The sequence below is a fragment of the Pezoporus occidentalis genome, unplaced genomic scaffold, assembly GCF_034315485.1.
Source record: "Pezoporus occidentalis ecotype Australia unplaced genomic scaffold, CSIRO_AGI_Poc_V1 ctg105, whole genome shotgun sequence".
Lineage (NCBI taxonomy): Eukaryota > Metazoa > Chordata > Aves > Psittaciformes > Psittacidae > Pezoporus > Pezoporus occidentalis.
This window is the reverse complement of record NW_026912832.1, coordinates 2,285,427-2,303,919: the sequence shown is the minus strand read 5'-3', so window position 1 is coordinate 2,303,919 and position 18,493 is coordinate 2,285,427. Positions and strand designations below refer to the sequence as shown.

Here is an 18,493-nt window from a genome sequence, read left to right as displayed (position 1 = left end):
TTAATGCACCATGAGATTTCTTAACCAAAATGAATAATGGAAAACAACAACAAACCTTTTAATGATTTAAAATTGAGTATTACTCCTATTTGTCTCCTTTAAATGGAAAATGAACACTTAAAGCAATATGAGTCGCTGCTATTAATTTACTGTAGAACTGATCACACACTGTAATTCTCTGTTAAACACATCTCAACCTAGATGGGGACATTAGGCATCTGATAAACTGGTCTACATAATGAAATGAGTTAATGGCTGTATTTGGTTTTATCCCTGTCCCATCACTTCATGCTTATCACTTCCCCATGTAAGTGAAGCCTTTGAATGGCTACAATTTATGATTTAGCATTTGAATGAAATTAAAATTAAAATGAAAAGATCTGTAAGTCTGTGTAATGGAAATGGACACCAACAAAGCTTCACTAGAATCATAGAATGGTTTGGGTTGGAAGGGACCTTAAATATCATCTAGCTCCACCAGCCCTGCCATGGGCAGGGACACCTTGCACTAGACCAGGTTTCTCCATGTCCAAGCTGGCCTGGAAGCTGAAGACCAGGCTGGATGGAGCTTTGAACAACTTGGTCGAATACTGTTTTTAAATTCCTGCAGAGTATCACCTGAGGTAATAGGGATACGCAGAAAACAAACGCAGGAAACTTCCCAACCTATCACACTTCATATAGAAATAACTTTCAGGAAAGATCTTATACAGCAGTATTGCACATAGTGCAGGAAAAAATGGGGTCTTAATAAATGTATGTAATGTAAAATGTTTTCAATTATTTTTACAACATAACTTACTAAAAGAGCATAATTTAAAGACCTGAAGGAAAACATAAGGTATTCAATTTAGAAGACTGTTCAGAAACCACTGACTTGCTATCCTTTTTTCTTTTAAACAAACATATTTGTACACAAAATAGTTGTCTACTTATAAAATCATCTGTTCCTCTTGGTACTGTGTTCTTCCTGAAATCCAGATGCATCATCACATTTTCTTTTAAAAAACAGTTTCAGTATTTCTATCTAATTGCAATTGATGCTTTTTTTTTTTGTTCATTGCATGAACAAAAAGAAAAACATCTTCCATATTTACCTTTTCCCCTCAAACTACCTTCTCCGGAAGATCATTCAGTACAAACACAAGATTTCTTGATGTACAAAAGGGAGATGGGGCCCGGTATGCTTCTATTGTCTGGATAAAAGAGTTCATAATACATACAAACCCATTCCTCTGAAATCTTCATTACAGGAAGTGCGAGATCAACATACAAAGTGCCCAAGGATTCTACACAGCCTCAAAGTGGAAGGCACCTACCGCTCTGAGTGGCTTTGTAGAGGCTGCTGAGGGTACCTTCAGCCTGACCGTGTCAACGCACAGTGAGGTCTGTAACGGTTTTGACACAACTGAAAATCCCACAGTATTGTAATACCAAATGAAAGTAAGTGATGGCATTTCTGTGCATTCATCCTCTTCTGTACGAGCCTGTGAGCACCGCTACCAATTCAGATGGCAAAGCCCAAAGGAAAGATAGCTCTGGTTTCCCTGCACAGCAGAACCATCAGGAAACACAGACCTTCCCATGCGTAGCTCGCAGGTTTAGTCTGGAAATAACTTTTGTACTTACCCAGTCTGTGCAGGAGGAACAAAGCTCTCCCGGACTCGCACCAATTCCTTTGCCATAACTCCCTGCACTGCTCACATTCCAGCTTTCTCTAAATTTCCCTTCTTGTTAGCTTGTTTTATTAGATAACTACATACACTCTCTAATAATAAATGTGACTGCAAGCATAGCCAGTAACAGAATCAAACACTCATTCCATTTTCTGTTATGTACTTACTTTTTATTACAGACTAATATGAAACCATCTCATATTTATACTAGATTTTAATTACTCAAGAGCAAACTTAAACCAGTCTTGAATGTATTTATTGCAAGCAGATTCATGTCTCCTGCTCATATATTCTACATAAGGATCCAAAATGTGACTGAGTATAAACAAGTTATATTTGGTTATCTACAGAAATAAATGTTAAAAATAGCACTGAAAAGAAACTTTACAGTAATGTCTTCACACACTGACTCTTCAAATCAAATAAACCAGGTGGTAGAGGACAATCTAAACATTTGATTTGAAGACTAATTTATTTTCAAATAAATGCACCTATAATTGTACAATTAAAAATAAGTGTCAGTATTTGGTGCTGGCGACTACAGACATCTGTAATGTTTAATGCACAGAGAACTACCCTCCAGCTCCCATACAGCAGCTTCCACTGATTCTACTTTACATTAGGTCATGAAAGGACATCTAAAATGCAGAGTGTACACAACACAGAATGTGTGTTGGAGACAACACCGGTTAAAACTCTGTGAGTTTTCAGAAGGTAAAAAATTAAAGCTCTATAAATGGATTCTTAGATTAGTCTGCAAAGTAGAATCACGTACTTTTCACTTTCATAATACTTTCACAAATTTCCATTAAAGCTTTTTTATCAGACAGTAGCATGAGCACAATGGTCCCACTGGCTTCCAAAAGAAAAGTAGTGCAGTTGCTCCACTAACAGATTTTTTGTTTCCTTTCACATTTGCAAGCCAGTTGGGTCAAGACAAACAGGCTAATGCAAGCAAGAAAGTAAACTGGAAGCTTTTACATTAAGTGGCTGAATAAACAATTATCATTCATGGTGAAACAAAAAAGGTCTTTTGCCACAAGCCACTGTAGGAATATATGAACTTCAGTGGCCAAAAAGCTTGAAACACTAAGTCGTCACGTACATTTGGTTAGCGCTTACCAGCTTCAAGACAGTTACAGAAGCAGTTATGGAGACACTACGCTGTTAAAGCTGCAACAGTTTAAACAAGGCAAGTTAGGAAGTTATATAGGTTTTTATACTTTTCCCCTTTAATTTTTTAATTAATTTTAACACATAAAAATCTGTCTCTTTTCAGGGTCTCAGCCATAATAAAACATTCTAGCACAGTTTGAGCTACTTCTATTTTTTCATCTTTATATCATCTGATCCATTTACAACGGAACTCCCAGGTAACACCTGCTGCTGCAGTGGACTCTGTGTGGCAATAGTAACAAAGACTGAAGCAAAAGCACCTCAAGTGAAACCCAGTCGATGTTGCATGGGTTTTTTTTCACTGACTGGTCTACTTTAACAAGCAAACTCTACCAACTTTTCAATGTAAAAGTATTGCTAAATCAAAGCAGAAACTGCCACTTAAATTCAAGCATTCTTTCTCCTCCCCAAAATGATGTGCTTAACTGAAATTTCCCAACCACTTATAGAGGTGTTTCAGCCTGACTCATGTCAGTAGTTTTGAAGTGCAGGGCTACATGAAGTTTGCAATGAACTGCTTTATTAGTAGGCAGAACAGGAATGCAGCATTTTCAAAAACATTAAGCAAAAAATCTCATTTAAGGCTAAAAGATGGAACTCAGATAAGTAAAAAAGCAGGAGGCTTCAGAGAGTAAAAAAGCCAGCAGTAATAGCACAGCGCTGGAAGTACAGCGCTTTCCTCTCCACGGAAACTCCAACGGAACATCAATAGCTTGGGTGAGACTGAGCAGCAGACCTGCATTTCTAGTGTGACATTCATTAGTATTTTAACATTCAGCCACAACTCCACGCTAAGCTAAATCGAAGTGGCCAAAAACTCATAGGTATAAAAAAAGCCTTCAAAACATATACTTAAAAAAAAAAATAGAAATGGTGTGTTAACAAATGTATGCGTAAAACAGATTTATAAATAGCTACAGTATGAAAAATATTTCAGTGCAAAGGCAATTTTAAGATTTCTAAAAAATACATTACAAATAATTTGTTAACTACACACAAGAAATTTGTCACTGCTACTGGTATAAAATTTATAGCCATATTAACTCTTTAAAAATATATACACCAGTGTTTTATGTAGGGGATGGTTCTAACTGACCCACATTCAAGTCTGCAATGGGAAGTACATGTACACACACCCGCACCCACACACATAATGTATTTCAAAGTGATACTACTATGAGGACATTCTTTGAAACTTAAAAGTGCTTGCTACATGTTAAATGGTAAAATACTTTCAGCTGTGGTGCTCCCCATTACACATCTTAAAATTCTCTTCTCTTTGGTTTACAGAAAATTTCACGACTTACTCTACAATCTCTGTTTGTCTCAGGCCATTTTAATAATATCCCACTGTTCAATGCGAAAATCGCCCAGAATATTGTGAACGACACTTCCTAGTAAGTAGGATTTTTCTTTTATTGAAAAGTAAATTAGTAAGTAAGCTATTTGTTTTGGTGTTTTGGGTTTTCTTTTTTTAGAACACAAAAGGGAAAATTTTTCTCTGCCTCCCTGGTCCATTCAAAATACAACTAACAATGTCTTGGCCAGGTCTTCCACTAAAGGCTGCAGCTCTGACTTCAGATATTTCTAGCTAATGTCCTCCCAGAGGTATCTAATAATGACTATAGTCATGAACCAATTCTAATCACCAGGCTGAAATTGACTGAAATCAGATTACTCCTTCAGATATTTTTGCACCCCAAAATAAAACACTGGACTAACGAAACAAGACAAGGACACAGCTAATAGTTGAATTAGTGCCAGGTAACATAAATGTAGCAGAGAAAACAGAAGTGCAAGTTGGCTGTCATTCTTAAAGTCACTTAGACAGAATCGTTGCAGTCAAACGAGTTCCTATCACAACTACGGTTCAACCGTTCGTAAACTGCCGTGTGCCACCTCGTGGTTCGACTGCAAAAGTTAACAGTTGCGTGCTTTGTAATACATCTAACCAAGCTGATTAGCCAGTATTTAACCATACACGGACAAAAACTTACATCAAAATTAAGAGGATGACTCCAGATAGTAAGAGTTGCTTATGTGGAAAAAAACCTTTTCTTCCTTTAAAGAAATAAATGTGTCAAAAAGGGCTTAATATAGAATGCTGTTGGCTATGCCTATTTTATAATTACAGGCAGAGGACGTGGGAATGCTGGGTAATCTGCACCTCTGACAAATTTGGAAAGACATTTTAGGCCAAATGCTTACGTTCAGGTTTTAAGTAGATACTAACATTGATATTTACCTACCTAACAGCCAACTTGACTTCATAGAGCATGTACATAATTCACACAAGGATTGTTTTGCCTATCTTTCTACGGGGGAAAGCTAACTGAAAACCAGACCTAGCCCTGATTTGGCCACTTACAAGGAAGTGAGCATTAGAGAGTGTTTCTTGAAAGCAGATTTGCACAGAGGAAACACCAGTTTGTTCTACAGAAAGAGCAAAGAAAGAAAAAGGATAGAGGAAAATCAGAAACAGTACTTGTTAAATATGATTTAGGAGACTTTCATTGGAGATAACTGAGGTCATTGTTTCTGGCTGAAAATTAAACCTGTTGAACTCAAAATGTAGGTCACTGACTGAAACTATACACTTCAAGTAACAAAGAAAATGACTAAAGATGACAGAAGCAGTAAATGCATAAAATTCTTGACACGGGATGAAGAGAATTTTTAGTGCTACCAGTCTCACAGTACCAGACTGTGCAGATTGTTCATTGCTCCAGTAGTTCAAAACATAAAAAGAGGCCTATTAGCCTGGAAGGGTTCATACTTCTAGCTCTTGATCCTGTTTGTCTGAACACTACCTCAGACTGCAAAAGCCACGTATAGTTTAATATATTTCTGTGACATGTTTGTTTCCTGAAAAAAGAAATAAACAGTTTTTAAAGGCTTGACTTGGTGTTCTGTCATACGGACGTTTCCAAACCTGACCCACTGTAGCGGTAGCCTGCACTGGGACGGCAATGCCTATTTGAATAGCCAAAGACAGATGGAAGTACTGAATAATCAATGCCTCTCCAGTGCGTAAACATCATTTTTTTAGAATGAGAATTAGACCTTCTTGCTGGGGAACTGCTGCAGTCACTGCTCCTGTATCTTGGGCTTTTCAGACAGGCAAGAGGTGTGAACTCTGAGATGTGCTCCTGACAGTGCCTCGATGCATCCTGTTGAAGGGAAAAAAACATATACACAGTAAACAAATGTTTTTGGAGCTAGAAGTCTACAATTGTGTTCTTTCTTAGGGCCACTGTGCCCTTGGTATAATAATGCCCTTCACTACATCACCACTGTGGCTATTTGTTTCATGCAAAGCTATAACCCCTCATACTGTTGAGCAACCAACCATTTTCAACATGATTAGTTTTATATTAAGACCTACAGAAGCAGGTGTAATTGTACACAGAAGCTCTAAACCTGATAATGGGCTCTTCAGAGAACAGATGAAGACACAGAGGATTGCTTCCAAGTTGAATTGTTTTAAATCAGGTTTATATTTCACTTCGCAATCTCTCCTAGGATATCTTTTTTTTATCTCTGAATGTCTTTAGTCAGGACTTTTTACATGGAATTTTAAGACAGAACAGATTCAAGTACTTTGCCCTGTACTTCCAAAGAGATGGAATTCTTTACAATCAGTTAGTGTCAATAGATAAAGGTTCAAGAGGCTTAATGCACTTGCTTTGTACTTCTAAGCAGTATCTGATTTTGGACTTGCTTCGGTTACATGTAGCATCTATACAGCCAATTTATGCTATCTTGGCCTAATTGTCCATTAAAATTTATCTGTACCACATAACCACTCCACACTCTGGCAGAATCAGCCAGGAAATACTTGGGATTACAGTACCACCGCAGCTGCATGACAACACCCTAGAACACATGCACGAACTAAAAGAAAATTAGCACAGCACTTCCCCCAACAAGTTTATCTAACTCTTCGCACTGAATGCACAAATAGTTTCCAGGTATAGAGGCACGGAGGTTATGTGATAGTATTTAAGCTATCAATGCATTATAAGCATGATTTCATAGAATCATAGGATCATTTAAGTCAGTGTTATCAATCATTCTCTCCATAAATGCTATGTAAGCCAGTCAATCCTCTATTCTTGATCATCCCCTTCCTCCTTTCCTGTTAACAGCAACACAGGAGCAAAAGGAATATAATCACAAAGAAAATATTAATGATGTAGCTTATAGAAGTTTGGCTGAGATTTAATATTATACTTTTAAAATCAATCGCAAGCTTGAAACAATACTTTTGAATAGCCAAGAGCAACCAGAAAACTCTCTTACAACAGGTACTCTTGGAAAAGTCAGTAAACTATACCAAACTGCTCACTAACAGTAAGGCCTGGGTTCTTTTAAACACACATACAGACCAAACACCATCAATACAGAAAAATGCAGATAATCAGCAGATTAGCAGACTTTGTTTTGGAAATGCTGGAAGGAGTATTCATACATTGTATGGGAACTATTTTTCCTATTGTTCCAACTAGAAAGTGAGGCATTTTAGTTACTATGTGTATTTCTACAAATAAAATAATGTTTTTCTACACATAGCTCCACGGCAAGCACTTTTAATCTGCCATACCTGAAGCTGCTCAAGAGAGATGGGGTTTTCTACCACTATTTGTCTAGCAATCATTAAAAGTAAACCAAAAGCACCCCTCAACTACTGTGAAGCATCACAGCCCACACCAGCACATTACACTGCATCTGTCTTCTCCAAATACTGGAACTTTATGCATTCATTTCATTCCTTGTGTGCTGCTTCTCGGGTCAGGAGGGCATGAAGTGACTGGAGCAGACACGGCATTCAAGTAGGAACGTATCTGCATGAAAAAGTGTACCTTCTTACCTGTATTCACTGGGGTAATCAATGGTGTGGCAAGGAGATGAGGTAAAGCAGAAAACTTCATTCTGCTGCCCTAATGTCTGGAGTATTTAGGAGCTCATTACCTGTGCTGGTGTCTCAAGTATTTGGCAAGACTACCACCCTTCTCTCTTGATCCGAGGCAGTGATGCAATAATGCATGGCTCTACATACAGCCCCAGTCTCTGTAACTGAGCCAAAGTCCTGTTCACAAATCGCTTCCTTTTGCATGGTTATTTTCCTGTTTTACTGTCTGTGTTTGGTCTATATATGTATTCAAGAGCACAAGAGATGATGGAAAAACTGCTTGTGTATGAGATTTCTGACTTCATGTATTCTACATGATAGTGTAATGTGAGTACAGTCTGCAATGATGACCACAGTTCTTATAGAAGAAATGTCACACAACACCTACACACATAACATAAGGTATTTGTAAGACTCTAATATGGGTATATTGATTCATTGCTTTTCCTTACACGAGTAAGCATCTGAGAGAAAAAGATCTTACCTGTGGCATGGAACATCTCTTACAAAAACTAGGCTCTCCAAGTAAAACATAATGATTTTGTATCAATATTGATAAAGTACATCAAAAACTCTGGAGGAAGTTGTATGATTTGTAAATAGCACAGTTCACCAAGAGAAATTAATCCAAACTGGCAACACGTACAGTACTGTTACCTAGTTTTGATCTAATTATGGCTCGGAAGCTGAAAGATTTCCTTCAAGAAGTGGCCCATCGCTGTTCGCCAGTGCATTTAGGGCTGTTTTATGTCTCATACTCTTCTGCAAGGATGAGGAAAAACAGTGAGACTCTTGCTGAATACAAGAGAGAAATGTGAATGAACTGTACCATTTGGTACAAATGTTACTGTTTTAGCAAAGTCCCATAGAAGTGATGGATTTTCTGACATTTAAAATTGCAAGGTTATCCTGTGTAAAACAAGGTTTCTGATTCTTGATGCTGAGGTTATCATTTGAGCCCCTCTGAAGATGTTTCTACTTCATTTCAAACTCTGTTAAAAATACTTAATTACTCTCAAAAGCACTTAATTGTACCATTACTAAATACCATGGGCTGTCCTGCCCCTTTGACAATCACCTGTCCTTGGTTGGAAAGGACCTTAAGATCATCTAGTTCCAAACCCCTTGCCATGGGCACAGACACCTCACACTAAGCCATGTCGCCCGAGGCTCTGTCCAACCTGGCCTTGAACACCACCAGGGACGGAGCATTCACAGCTTCCCTCGGCAACCCATTCCAGTGCCTCACCACCCTTACAGTAAAGAACTTCTTCCTTATATCCAATCTAAACTTCTCCTGTTTAAATTTGAACCCATTATCCCTTGTCCTAAACCAAGTAGATTGCAAATTAAGGACCACACATCCACCTTTGCTACTCCCAAGTACAACTGGCTGGGGAGGTGATGGGGCCAGTGCTAATGAAGGCTGACTGACAGCTTTGTCATTTCACCATGAGGAGAGGGCAGGGAGTTACCAAGCTACCTTCTCCCATATTATTTAAATATTGCAATGGCAAGATCTGTTTCTTTGTTTTCAATAGGAGTCCAACACATGACGAAGGCAACAGTTTGCTGGTGAACCAGTTTTCTAAGAGAAACATAAGAATAATGAATCCCCAGAGAGGCTTCCCCAGGCAAAGGACCACTTTGGGTTTCCCCAAGTGCAGCAAAGGGTAGAGATCTCATAAGGAAGCTAACGGGCAGATCTTGCGGCTGAAGTGAAAGTGAAGTGAAAAAACAATCAGTGAGAAGCAAAGAGAAAAAGAAAAATATTTCCTAAAAAGGGATGAAAGCACAGAAGTTATTTACAGCTCAGAATCTAAGCACCTGGTATTGCAGCTACAAAATATTTGGGATTGCTGAAACACTGTCAGTTGATGTGCCAATTATAAAAAGAGGAAAATTTCAAGGGAATTTATATTTTCCCTAACAGAGCTGCTGAGCTGCTTCTATTAATGAAAGAAGAATAAAAAAAAGGAAATATAATCAATTAATAGAGATTGGATATATTAAAGAACACCTTATTGCTTTTTAAAAGTAAAGGCTGAAAGAAACCTCACAGCTGCACAGTTTCCAGTTAAAGCACAAAATTCAGCTTGTTTCATTGAGCCAAAGAATCGCTGGGACTACAGTACTAGAAATGAGCAGATTTTGACCAGAATTACCAGAAGGCAACAGATTCCTCCAAAGCTTTTGCAGAATTAATGTTTTAGCCCAAGAAATACAACAGTTCATACATGTGTGTGTATATATATAAAAGTATACATGCACATATATATACACGTAGACCTGTATGTACCTATATGTACATGCACACACACACATACATGTCTTTGTGTGTGTGTATACATGTAACTGAAAAGCTCTCTCAAAAAACCCAGAACTGTAACTAGAGTGTTTAAAACCCCCTGAATGATAACAACGGTTAACTATCTATTACCCACCACACACTGAAGTACTCAAGAAAGGAGAAAAACTTAGAAGCCTATGAACTACTTAAAAGCTCAGTTCAAACCAATCTGAAGGCACTTAAAAGCCAATTTTAGCCAGAATTTTCAATAGTGAAAAAACTTTGTGAACTTTCCCCATGACTTACATAATTACAGTCACTTTTATTGGCTATGCATTTTTAAAGGGGAAAGAAGGAGGAAATGTGTATTTTATCTTAACCAGTTAAAAAATAAAGATATAAAATCTGCAATGGAAACCATCAGTCTCGTAGTATTAAGTAAAAATTATTTTCTTGCAGACCAGAGAGAAGCCAACATTTACTAGCATTTCTTCTACTTTTATGTTATATTGATTGTCACATACTTCTGAATCTTGAGCTGCTTTCTTTCTAGAAAAAGTACAAAATTTCATAAAATGGAACACATGCTGGACATAACTTATGAATAAAAAAGTTGCATTTCCTTTTATCACAGCACAGCAGATGTATTAATATATTCCAAAGATGGCTGAAATGGCTTCTAGTACCACATTTTCTGTATGACGTTGGTAACATCAGCATAATCAGAATTATCCCTTCTTTGTGTGGCAACTATTCCATGTACTCAGGCACAGTGCAAATGTGACATGCATTCACCTACTGACAGACCAATGATTAAAATGGGGATCTAAGCATTCTAGATTCTTGAGGCATAAACATTATGTAAAATACAGTGACAAAAATGACAGTGATAGTGACAGACTGTGACAATGATTCATAGAGTCTTTGAGATAAACACAAGAAGAAAACAGCTATACTAAAAAGTATTCTTTTTCAAAATATAGTTGATGTGAGTCAGAAATGGAGATGAGTATGGTAAATAACTTCTGATGATAAATTTTTCACTGTCCTTTGAATGAAATGGCCAAGCATGCAGAAAGGCAGAAAAAAGTCACCTTTTGTTCCATTAGAAACTTAGACTGCTTGAAGTCTGAGAAAGCATAAAGATGGTGGACTGCTCAACAGAAAGGCACTGATGCTTAGTCTGATTTTCCCAGGAGATTGTAGGAAGTAACCGTGCACATCATTTATGTTTAAAGCAAGGCAGCAGTTATTTAGACAAAGCAGATTGGAAGACAGAAAGAAACAGAGAGGGAAGAAGAAACACAAGGGATATATCTGGTTAAAAGTCATTGATTTTCTACTAAATATAAGAAAGTGAATACTGCCAGTGTTAAGCCCAAAGTCTGCTTTACAATCAATTAATTTTCCAGCATTAATATACAATATCTGTAAGAAATGCTGTACTACCTTTGCTTGGGCTTTTGTTTGCTAGCTTGTTTCTTCATATTAACCCATTCTTATTTTCTCTCATTACGCTTTTAAGCATACAGAACCTATACTAAGATCAACTTTTTCCACAAATCACAGACATAAAAAGAGAGCAAAATATATGGCAAAACAGAAAAACGCTAAATGCTGTGAATGCTTTTCCGCTATTTATTATTTCCTGTCTTCCTTAAAGTGTGGCATTTTCACAACTGTGCATTCAAGGAATACAGAACAATGGCAAGGGGTTTTACTTTGCAGATATGAGAGAAGAATTTTTTACCTTTGCCAAAGGGAAAATTTTACTTTCCTTGGAAGTAAAGTAAAGTTCCTTTATTCCTTTCCTCTTAATACAAAGTATCTTCTCAAATAAACATCAAAATGCTAACTAATCCCTACAGAGAGAGTTGCTGGTAACTCATTATTTTAACCTACAAGCTGCAGTTGATGGGCTGAAAAAGGCAAGGGAAGTAACATTAAGTTTTAGGTTCAATACCTATACTGTCCTTCACCTTCTAAACATATATAATATATGAAAGTTTGCTGGGGTCAAAAATACAGGTAACACACTCTATTGCATTTGGTTTGATGAACCCAGCATATTACCATGCTTCCCACAGAACCTGGCTTCTTTTTCAGCCTCAGCAGAGCAGGCCTGTATTTGCACAGTAGTTCCTCCTTTTTGGGCTGATCAGAAGAAAGGAGGCAACAGATTTTAAAATACTCTTTCCATTGGCACAGCAAGGCACATTTATGTAGAAATAACTTATCAGAAGGGGTAAAGTGTAAGTTGAAATATAAAAGAGAAAAAAAAATTAAGAAATACGAATAAGTTTTAATACATGTGTGGTTTTATCAGGCATAGTTAAGTATAAAATAATTTGCTACAAAAGTATGCACAGATCATGCAATATGAATGTTGGCATGAGTTTACTACATATTCCTTACCAACTTTCGATATACTCATCACATTTATTTTAAGTATATAAACTCTAGATGTGTTCAATAATAATAGTGCTGAACCATTTACCTGTCTCCCTCCATCTGCATCAGCTATTTCCCTGTGGTTGCTGGAACAGAGGCATGGGGGCTGCCCCGGGATTCAGGTAAATACCACCGTGGAAGTAACAGGCAGTGACTTTCACCATACCGCTTAGAAGTGGCTGATGTGGAACTGGTGATACATACCACAGATGGGGAACCTCTGCTCTAAGCTTATCTCTAACCTTGAACTAGGAGTAATTATTAGAGACTTGTGATACAGAAAACTAACTTCACAATGAAAAATATTTTTACCTGGATTCTTTCTGTTGCTGTAGGCCACAACTGTCTGCATAAGACCTTCTTGAGAACATCTGGAAGAAGGCTGACAGTTATGAGCAGAATTATACCCAGCCACGCAGGACCACTAGACAGCATTTGCATGAACACGTAATACATCCTCTGATAATTGAGAAAAGGCCTAGGAGGAAAAAGATTAAATAGATATTACATTTCAGTACACAAAGACTGGCCATGTTAAATGTAAGAACTACGACACTGATTAAATACTTCAACTTCCCAGTCTGCAGGAGTTCATTCATCCCTGTTTTCTCAAAAAGTGATCTAAAAAAGGTAACTACCTTCTTGTTGGCCTCCAGGTTGCAGGAAATACCATGATCTGTCCTCCCTCCCACCAGAAACCCCAACACTTTCAACTGTCTACATGTAAGACTTATACTAATTCTTAAAAAGCTTCTGACCAACAATAGAAGAATTAGGTGCTCAGATATCTATGGTAGATCTACTTGCTAAAAAAGGGCGCAAATAGTAAGCACAAGTACAGGTCTCCTGGTCATCCACACAACTCCAGCATGAGTACTGCTCCCTGGCTCTAGCTGAGGCTGCTAAAGATAGCTCCCTCCAAGACAATCCCAGAAGGTTAGCACCAAGCTGCACAGACATGACCTACTCAGTGAGATTTTGCCTCAGCTCCTTGAAGCAACCCTTGGACTGCTTTGACATCTGGTATCCTTATATTCTTCTTTAAGAATATTTTAGCAGACAGTGAAAGAAGAGCTGAGCATTCTCTAATTATCGTTACAGGTGTGCTTAAAATGTGATTGCTGTTGAGAGTTCTGCAGTATATAAGCACTAAATTTAATTCTGTTTGGGACAAAAAGGTGAAATACATAACAACTTTCATGTTTCTGACACAACTTTTGCAATGCAGTTTATATTAGGGTTCATACCAAATAATTCCTCCCCAGAGCAGAGAAAAGACAACGTAGAATACCAGTGATCCCCAGATCATGAAGTGATTTATCCACGTCCAATAGTGTGTATCTAGTGCAAGCTGACAAAAAACAAGTGAGATCATATGGTGCTGTTACTATCTAGAAGCAACAGAATATGCAGCAGGAGATAAAATAAAATTACACCCTTTGAAAAAAGAGAATGATTCTACATAGAATCAGCTAAAAGACTTTTTTCAGTTTTGAGCACAGTTAAGAAAGCACAAACAGCAAAATCTGTATTTAAATTAATATGACAATGTATGTTATAGAGATAAACTGATATAAGTTAGCAGCCATAAGAAAACAAGCCTTAGGAAAATGTCAGTGGATACCTTACCTTCAATGTAACCGTGAATACAAGCACAGTGAACACCAGTGTTCCAAAGGTCCAGTTTCCAAACATCTATAAAAAATAGTCCAAAGCAGTTATACGTAATATTGTCCACTATATGAATTGTCTAAAATAAGCCTCCTAAAGCTATGTATTGCTTTGTATCAGGAACTCAACAGTCAGGCAAAACCACTGAAATCCTACATGATCTACCCAGTGCAAAATGTTTTAGTTTCTTGCTCTTATGTGTACACACCTCAGATTTCATACAAACACGGGAAAAAAACCACAATTGATGCACTTAATCTGAAGCTCAGTTATGTTTCCTAATTAAAATCAAGTGTAGCACTAATAAATCACTGAGATTTACAAATGAACTGGAGCAATTTCATCAGTCTTCTTTGATACCACCTTTTCTCTGATCTCCCTTCTCTTGGTCCTCGATACCCCAGAATTTCTTGGAGGTTCAACAGCATGTTATACAGATGAGTAACAGAACAAAAAGAATGTGCTAACCATTAAAGCCATGTAAGTATATAGATGTTCTACATAGGTTTTAAGATTAAACACTTTTGAATTGTGGTTTATTTTCTCCACACCTGCATGAAATAAAAACACTTGAGCTTTTCAAGTGGCAGAAATTATCATTAATGCTGATGGAAGGAAGAATTGTCTGTGAAAATGGTCACAGAGGGCTGCTTGGACTGCAGCAGCTAAGATACAATCAGGTTCAAGATCTAGAGAAATGCTATGAAAGTAAGCAACAGAGTTCAGACAGTGTATTTTAGGAGAAGAGACTTTGACACAGGGTATTGCACCCCTGAGAGAGAAGGGTGCCCAAGAGAGCTGAATGACTTTGAAAGAGACAGCTGCTGTGATGTCTGAGCTCCCTTCTGCAGGAAGAGATGGAATTTCAGAAGACCACCTCGCTGGGTGCTCAGGATGTTTCTCAATGAACAAAAAGGCAAAATGGGAGCATACAAGAAAAGTGCAAAGTTTTGCATCAACAGAGGAGTAATGCCATGTGGTGGAACTGACAGGCTGACCCTGCTGAAAAGGAAGTTGTAGTGCGGTTACAGTGGGTGCAAGGTTGAATACAAGACTATACTGTGCTCTATACATAAGAAAAGCTGCAAACTGAGCTGTACTGGGAGGAACATGACCACTGAAGAAAGGTTATTATTCCTATCTACTTGACTATAGTGAGATTGAACCTGGAACACCATGCCCAGTTTGGGGCACCTCAGTTCAGGAGCGATGTGAAAAAAAATAAATGAAGGGATCAACTGGCAGGCAGCCAAGGTGGTTAGCAATATATAGCTCTCCTGTGAAGAGGCCGAAGGACTTGTGTCTGGTAGAAGTTAAGGAACAATCTAGTAGCTGCTCACAAACATTTGAAGAACAATTATGGAGATGAAGAACCGGAACAAACCTCTCTTCAGCAACAAGAAAAAGTCTGCTTAGGATTTAGGAGATTTTCCATTATGAAGGCAAATATTGGAAGAGGTTGCCCAGGAAGGTTGTGGAATCTATCCTCAGGGATATTCAAAACTTGAAGAAGACTAGACAATGCCTTGAGCAACCTGATTTTAATTAGTCCTGCCCAAAGCATAAAGTTGAATTGGATCACCTCCGGGGTCCCTTCCCACATACATCATTCTGTAAGAGCTCACCCAGTATTAAAAGGCAGGGGATCCACATGGGCAAGTGATCACACAAAAATGTTGCTGCAGGAAAAACTCCGAACAGCCAGCCATGAGGCAGAAATCTGTAGGAAACTAGGCTGAGAATCCAATCAGTTTGGAACAGAAAGTAATTTTAAAATATTCAAATAATTTTAAAAATAAACATATGACTGGCTGAAAGATTCATTTTTCTGAGTATCCATTTCAGTATTCTAAAATTACACAATGTGTGACCAAGTGTAGAGAACATAAGATGAAATGCAGAAAACCTTCAGCATTTTGACCTTTTACTTTGATGTGCAATGTGATAATTTCATAGGTCATGACATTGCTACAATATTTTATGTGCCCTAAAAAAAAGTATCAGTGCATGGACAGGAATCTAGTTCAGGAACTTCAAATTAGGTCATTTACCGACTGTTTGCAGTTAAATTTTACAGTACTCTCATGTCATATCTGGCATCTCTCAGACAACCTAGTGTCAGTCTAGCTTTCTGCACACTGAACAGATGAGTCTGTATTTCCAATAAAAGCTGCCAGATTAAATAAAAAAACCTGAAACAACCTTCCTCTGCTTCTGTCAGGCTAGACAGAAAGCATCAGGCTGCAACCAACCCTTCACCTACCCACCTGTTCAGTTTAAAAATAAGGTCACAGGAAAGGCACACAAGGCTCCATAAGGTTGTTAACCTAGCACAGAGAAATGCAAGCAGAGCAATATGGGATGATGTGAGTTACAAAAGCTCATAATGTATTTTCAGCACTGAATATCTCAAGATGCTACTCGTCTTCAGGCTGTGAATCATTCTTTTGTATGCCTGTTAACATCTAGTTTATGAAATGTTTTTCCATGCTCTGCTCCCAGCCTATCCAATTCTTCCCCTCCTCCTGTGACTGTATTTGTTGATCCTGCATGTTTCTGTTCATTATTCTAGTTAACTCTCCCCCTTCCTACTGTTTTGTATTTCTCACTCTGTTATTCCTTTCAACTTAGTTTCTCCTACCTATCTGAACCCAGCTTAATTGTATTTAATCCACTTTTCACTAAACATCAAAAAAAAAAACCACAAAGCCACACATGGGGAATACATTTTATTACACGGGTAAACTGAAATGCCATTTACAATCTGCAAGTACTTCTACAGTCCCTTCTCTTCTTTCCTTCCTTATGTAGCAGGTCTCTATGTTTTAATAACACCAACAATGACGTCATATTCAAAGTGGAACACCATTCACGCAAAGCAGTACCACCAATTAATAATAATATAAGATAAATCTTTTGTATCTTAGATTTATTTACCAGGAAGTGACTGAGACAGGCATTTATCAAGTAAAACTCAGTCATTAAAAGTACATATCTTCATTATTGTAGCAATATCATTCAACAGCATGAAAACAGTTTCAAACAAATTTCTGAATGCTGAGAAACATCCTGGTGGGGGAGTATGTTTGGAAGCAAACTTAATGGTATGCAGTCTGACACAGCTATTAATTTAAATTAATTAATTTAAATATTGACTTCACTTTTTACCCATTTTGCCACAACGACTATTAGTTTCTTTCTGGAGGGAAAGAGGAACTAAAAATTTTTGCTTTAGCAGCCATTTTAGCAAATTGGAACTTAACCTGAATCATCTGATATCATTTATGATATTAGTGGTACCTTCAGCCCCTTTAACCTGTGCCCTGTTCTACAGTAACATATTGTTGCGATAAACCTTTCAAATCTTTCACTGACTTTTTCCAGATGTGAGCATAATTTAAATACTTGGAAATAACCACCAACAACTAGCATTCATGCATGTATGAACTCATCTATATATCTCTGGCTATACCTGAACACTAACATTTTCAAGCCTAAAACTGCAACTCTTAAGTTTTATACACACACACAAGCATGCATGCTGAGTAATGAATTTTTTTATCTACTGTGACACTCGAGTCAGAGTATCTCAAACAACACATTTTATCACCAAATATTAACTTGGGTATCCAGTCATAAATATAAACATTCACAATTTGCAAATTAGGTACTAGTCTGGCTTGAGAGCTTTATCAAGAATTTGACTGAATGTGTGCTATAGGAGAAGAATAAAATTCAAGAAGGAACTCAGAATATTTGCAATACAAACCGTGTATAGGTATAAGTCGTCTAGTTTTCAGGACTGCAAATATAAGCCGATGCAGAATTTTTAATACCTAACATAGCACATAATGGTACCAGGAAAAGAAGTGCTCCAGTGTACAGTTATGCCTAATGGAAATTCACTCTGTCCTTGTGAAAGCTCTTTCTAATACGTGTTCTCGATCACACTAGAAGTTTGTTTTATAGAATCATAGGTTAGGGTTGGAAGAGACCTTAAAGACCACCTAGTTCCAACCCCTCTGCCATGGGCAGGGACACCTTCCACTAGACTAGGTTGCTCCAAGCCCTGTCCAACCTGGCCTTGAACACTGCCAGGGATAGGGCAGCCACAGCTTCTCTGGGCAACCTGTGCCAGTGCCTCACCACCCTCACAGTACTTCACTGATATTTGAACATTGCATTTCTAGCAAACATGTACATTACATCCAGGTAACAAAACTCTGCACAATTTATTTTCTCTCACTTTGAGGGTCTTTTCTCAAGCTATTCAAGCACTTTATAGCATAAACTGTAATAATTTTTCTATAGCAGAGT

The 18,493-nt window shown here is 37.7% G+C and overlaps 1 protein-coding gene across 12 annotated transcripts in view; it reads right to left on the bottom strand.

Annotated features, from left to right (window-relative positions):
- Positions 1-1,824: 1,824 nt before the first annotated feature.
- The window catches only part of ATP11A (ATPase phospholipid transporting 11A), a 117,340-nt gene continuing 100,671 nt past the window's right edge, over positions 1,825-18,493 (bottom strand). For 2 of the 12 annotated variants that reach the window (XM_062619640.1, XM_062619657.1), the window contains 5 exons: positions 14,135-14,200; positions 13,753-13,856; positions 12,818-12,983; positions 11,149-11,237; positions 8,421-8,526 (listed from right to left, as the gene is read on the bottom strand). In XM_062619640.1, coding sequence (XP_062475624.1) covers positions 11,160-11,237; positions 12,818-12,983; positions 13,753-13,856; positions 14,135-14,200 — 414 coding nt within the window. In that variant the 3' untranslated portion in view covers positions 8,421-8,526; positions 11,149-11,159. Of the gene's footprint in view, positions 6,023-8,166; positions 8,339-8,410; positions 8,527-11,148; positions 11,238-12,817; positions 12,984-13,752; positions 13,857-14,134; positions 14,201-18,493 lie in introns of those variants that run through there. The other 10 variants (XM_062619595.1, XM_062619606.1, XR_009965035.1 and 7 more) reach the window with 8 other exon arrangements.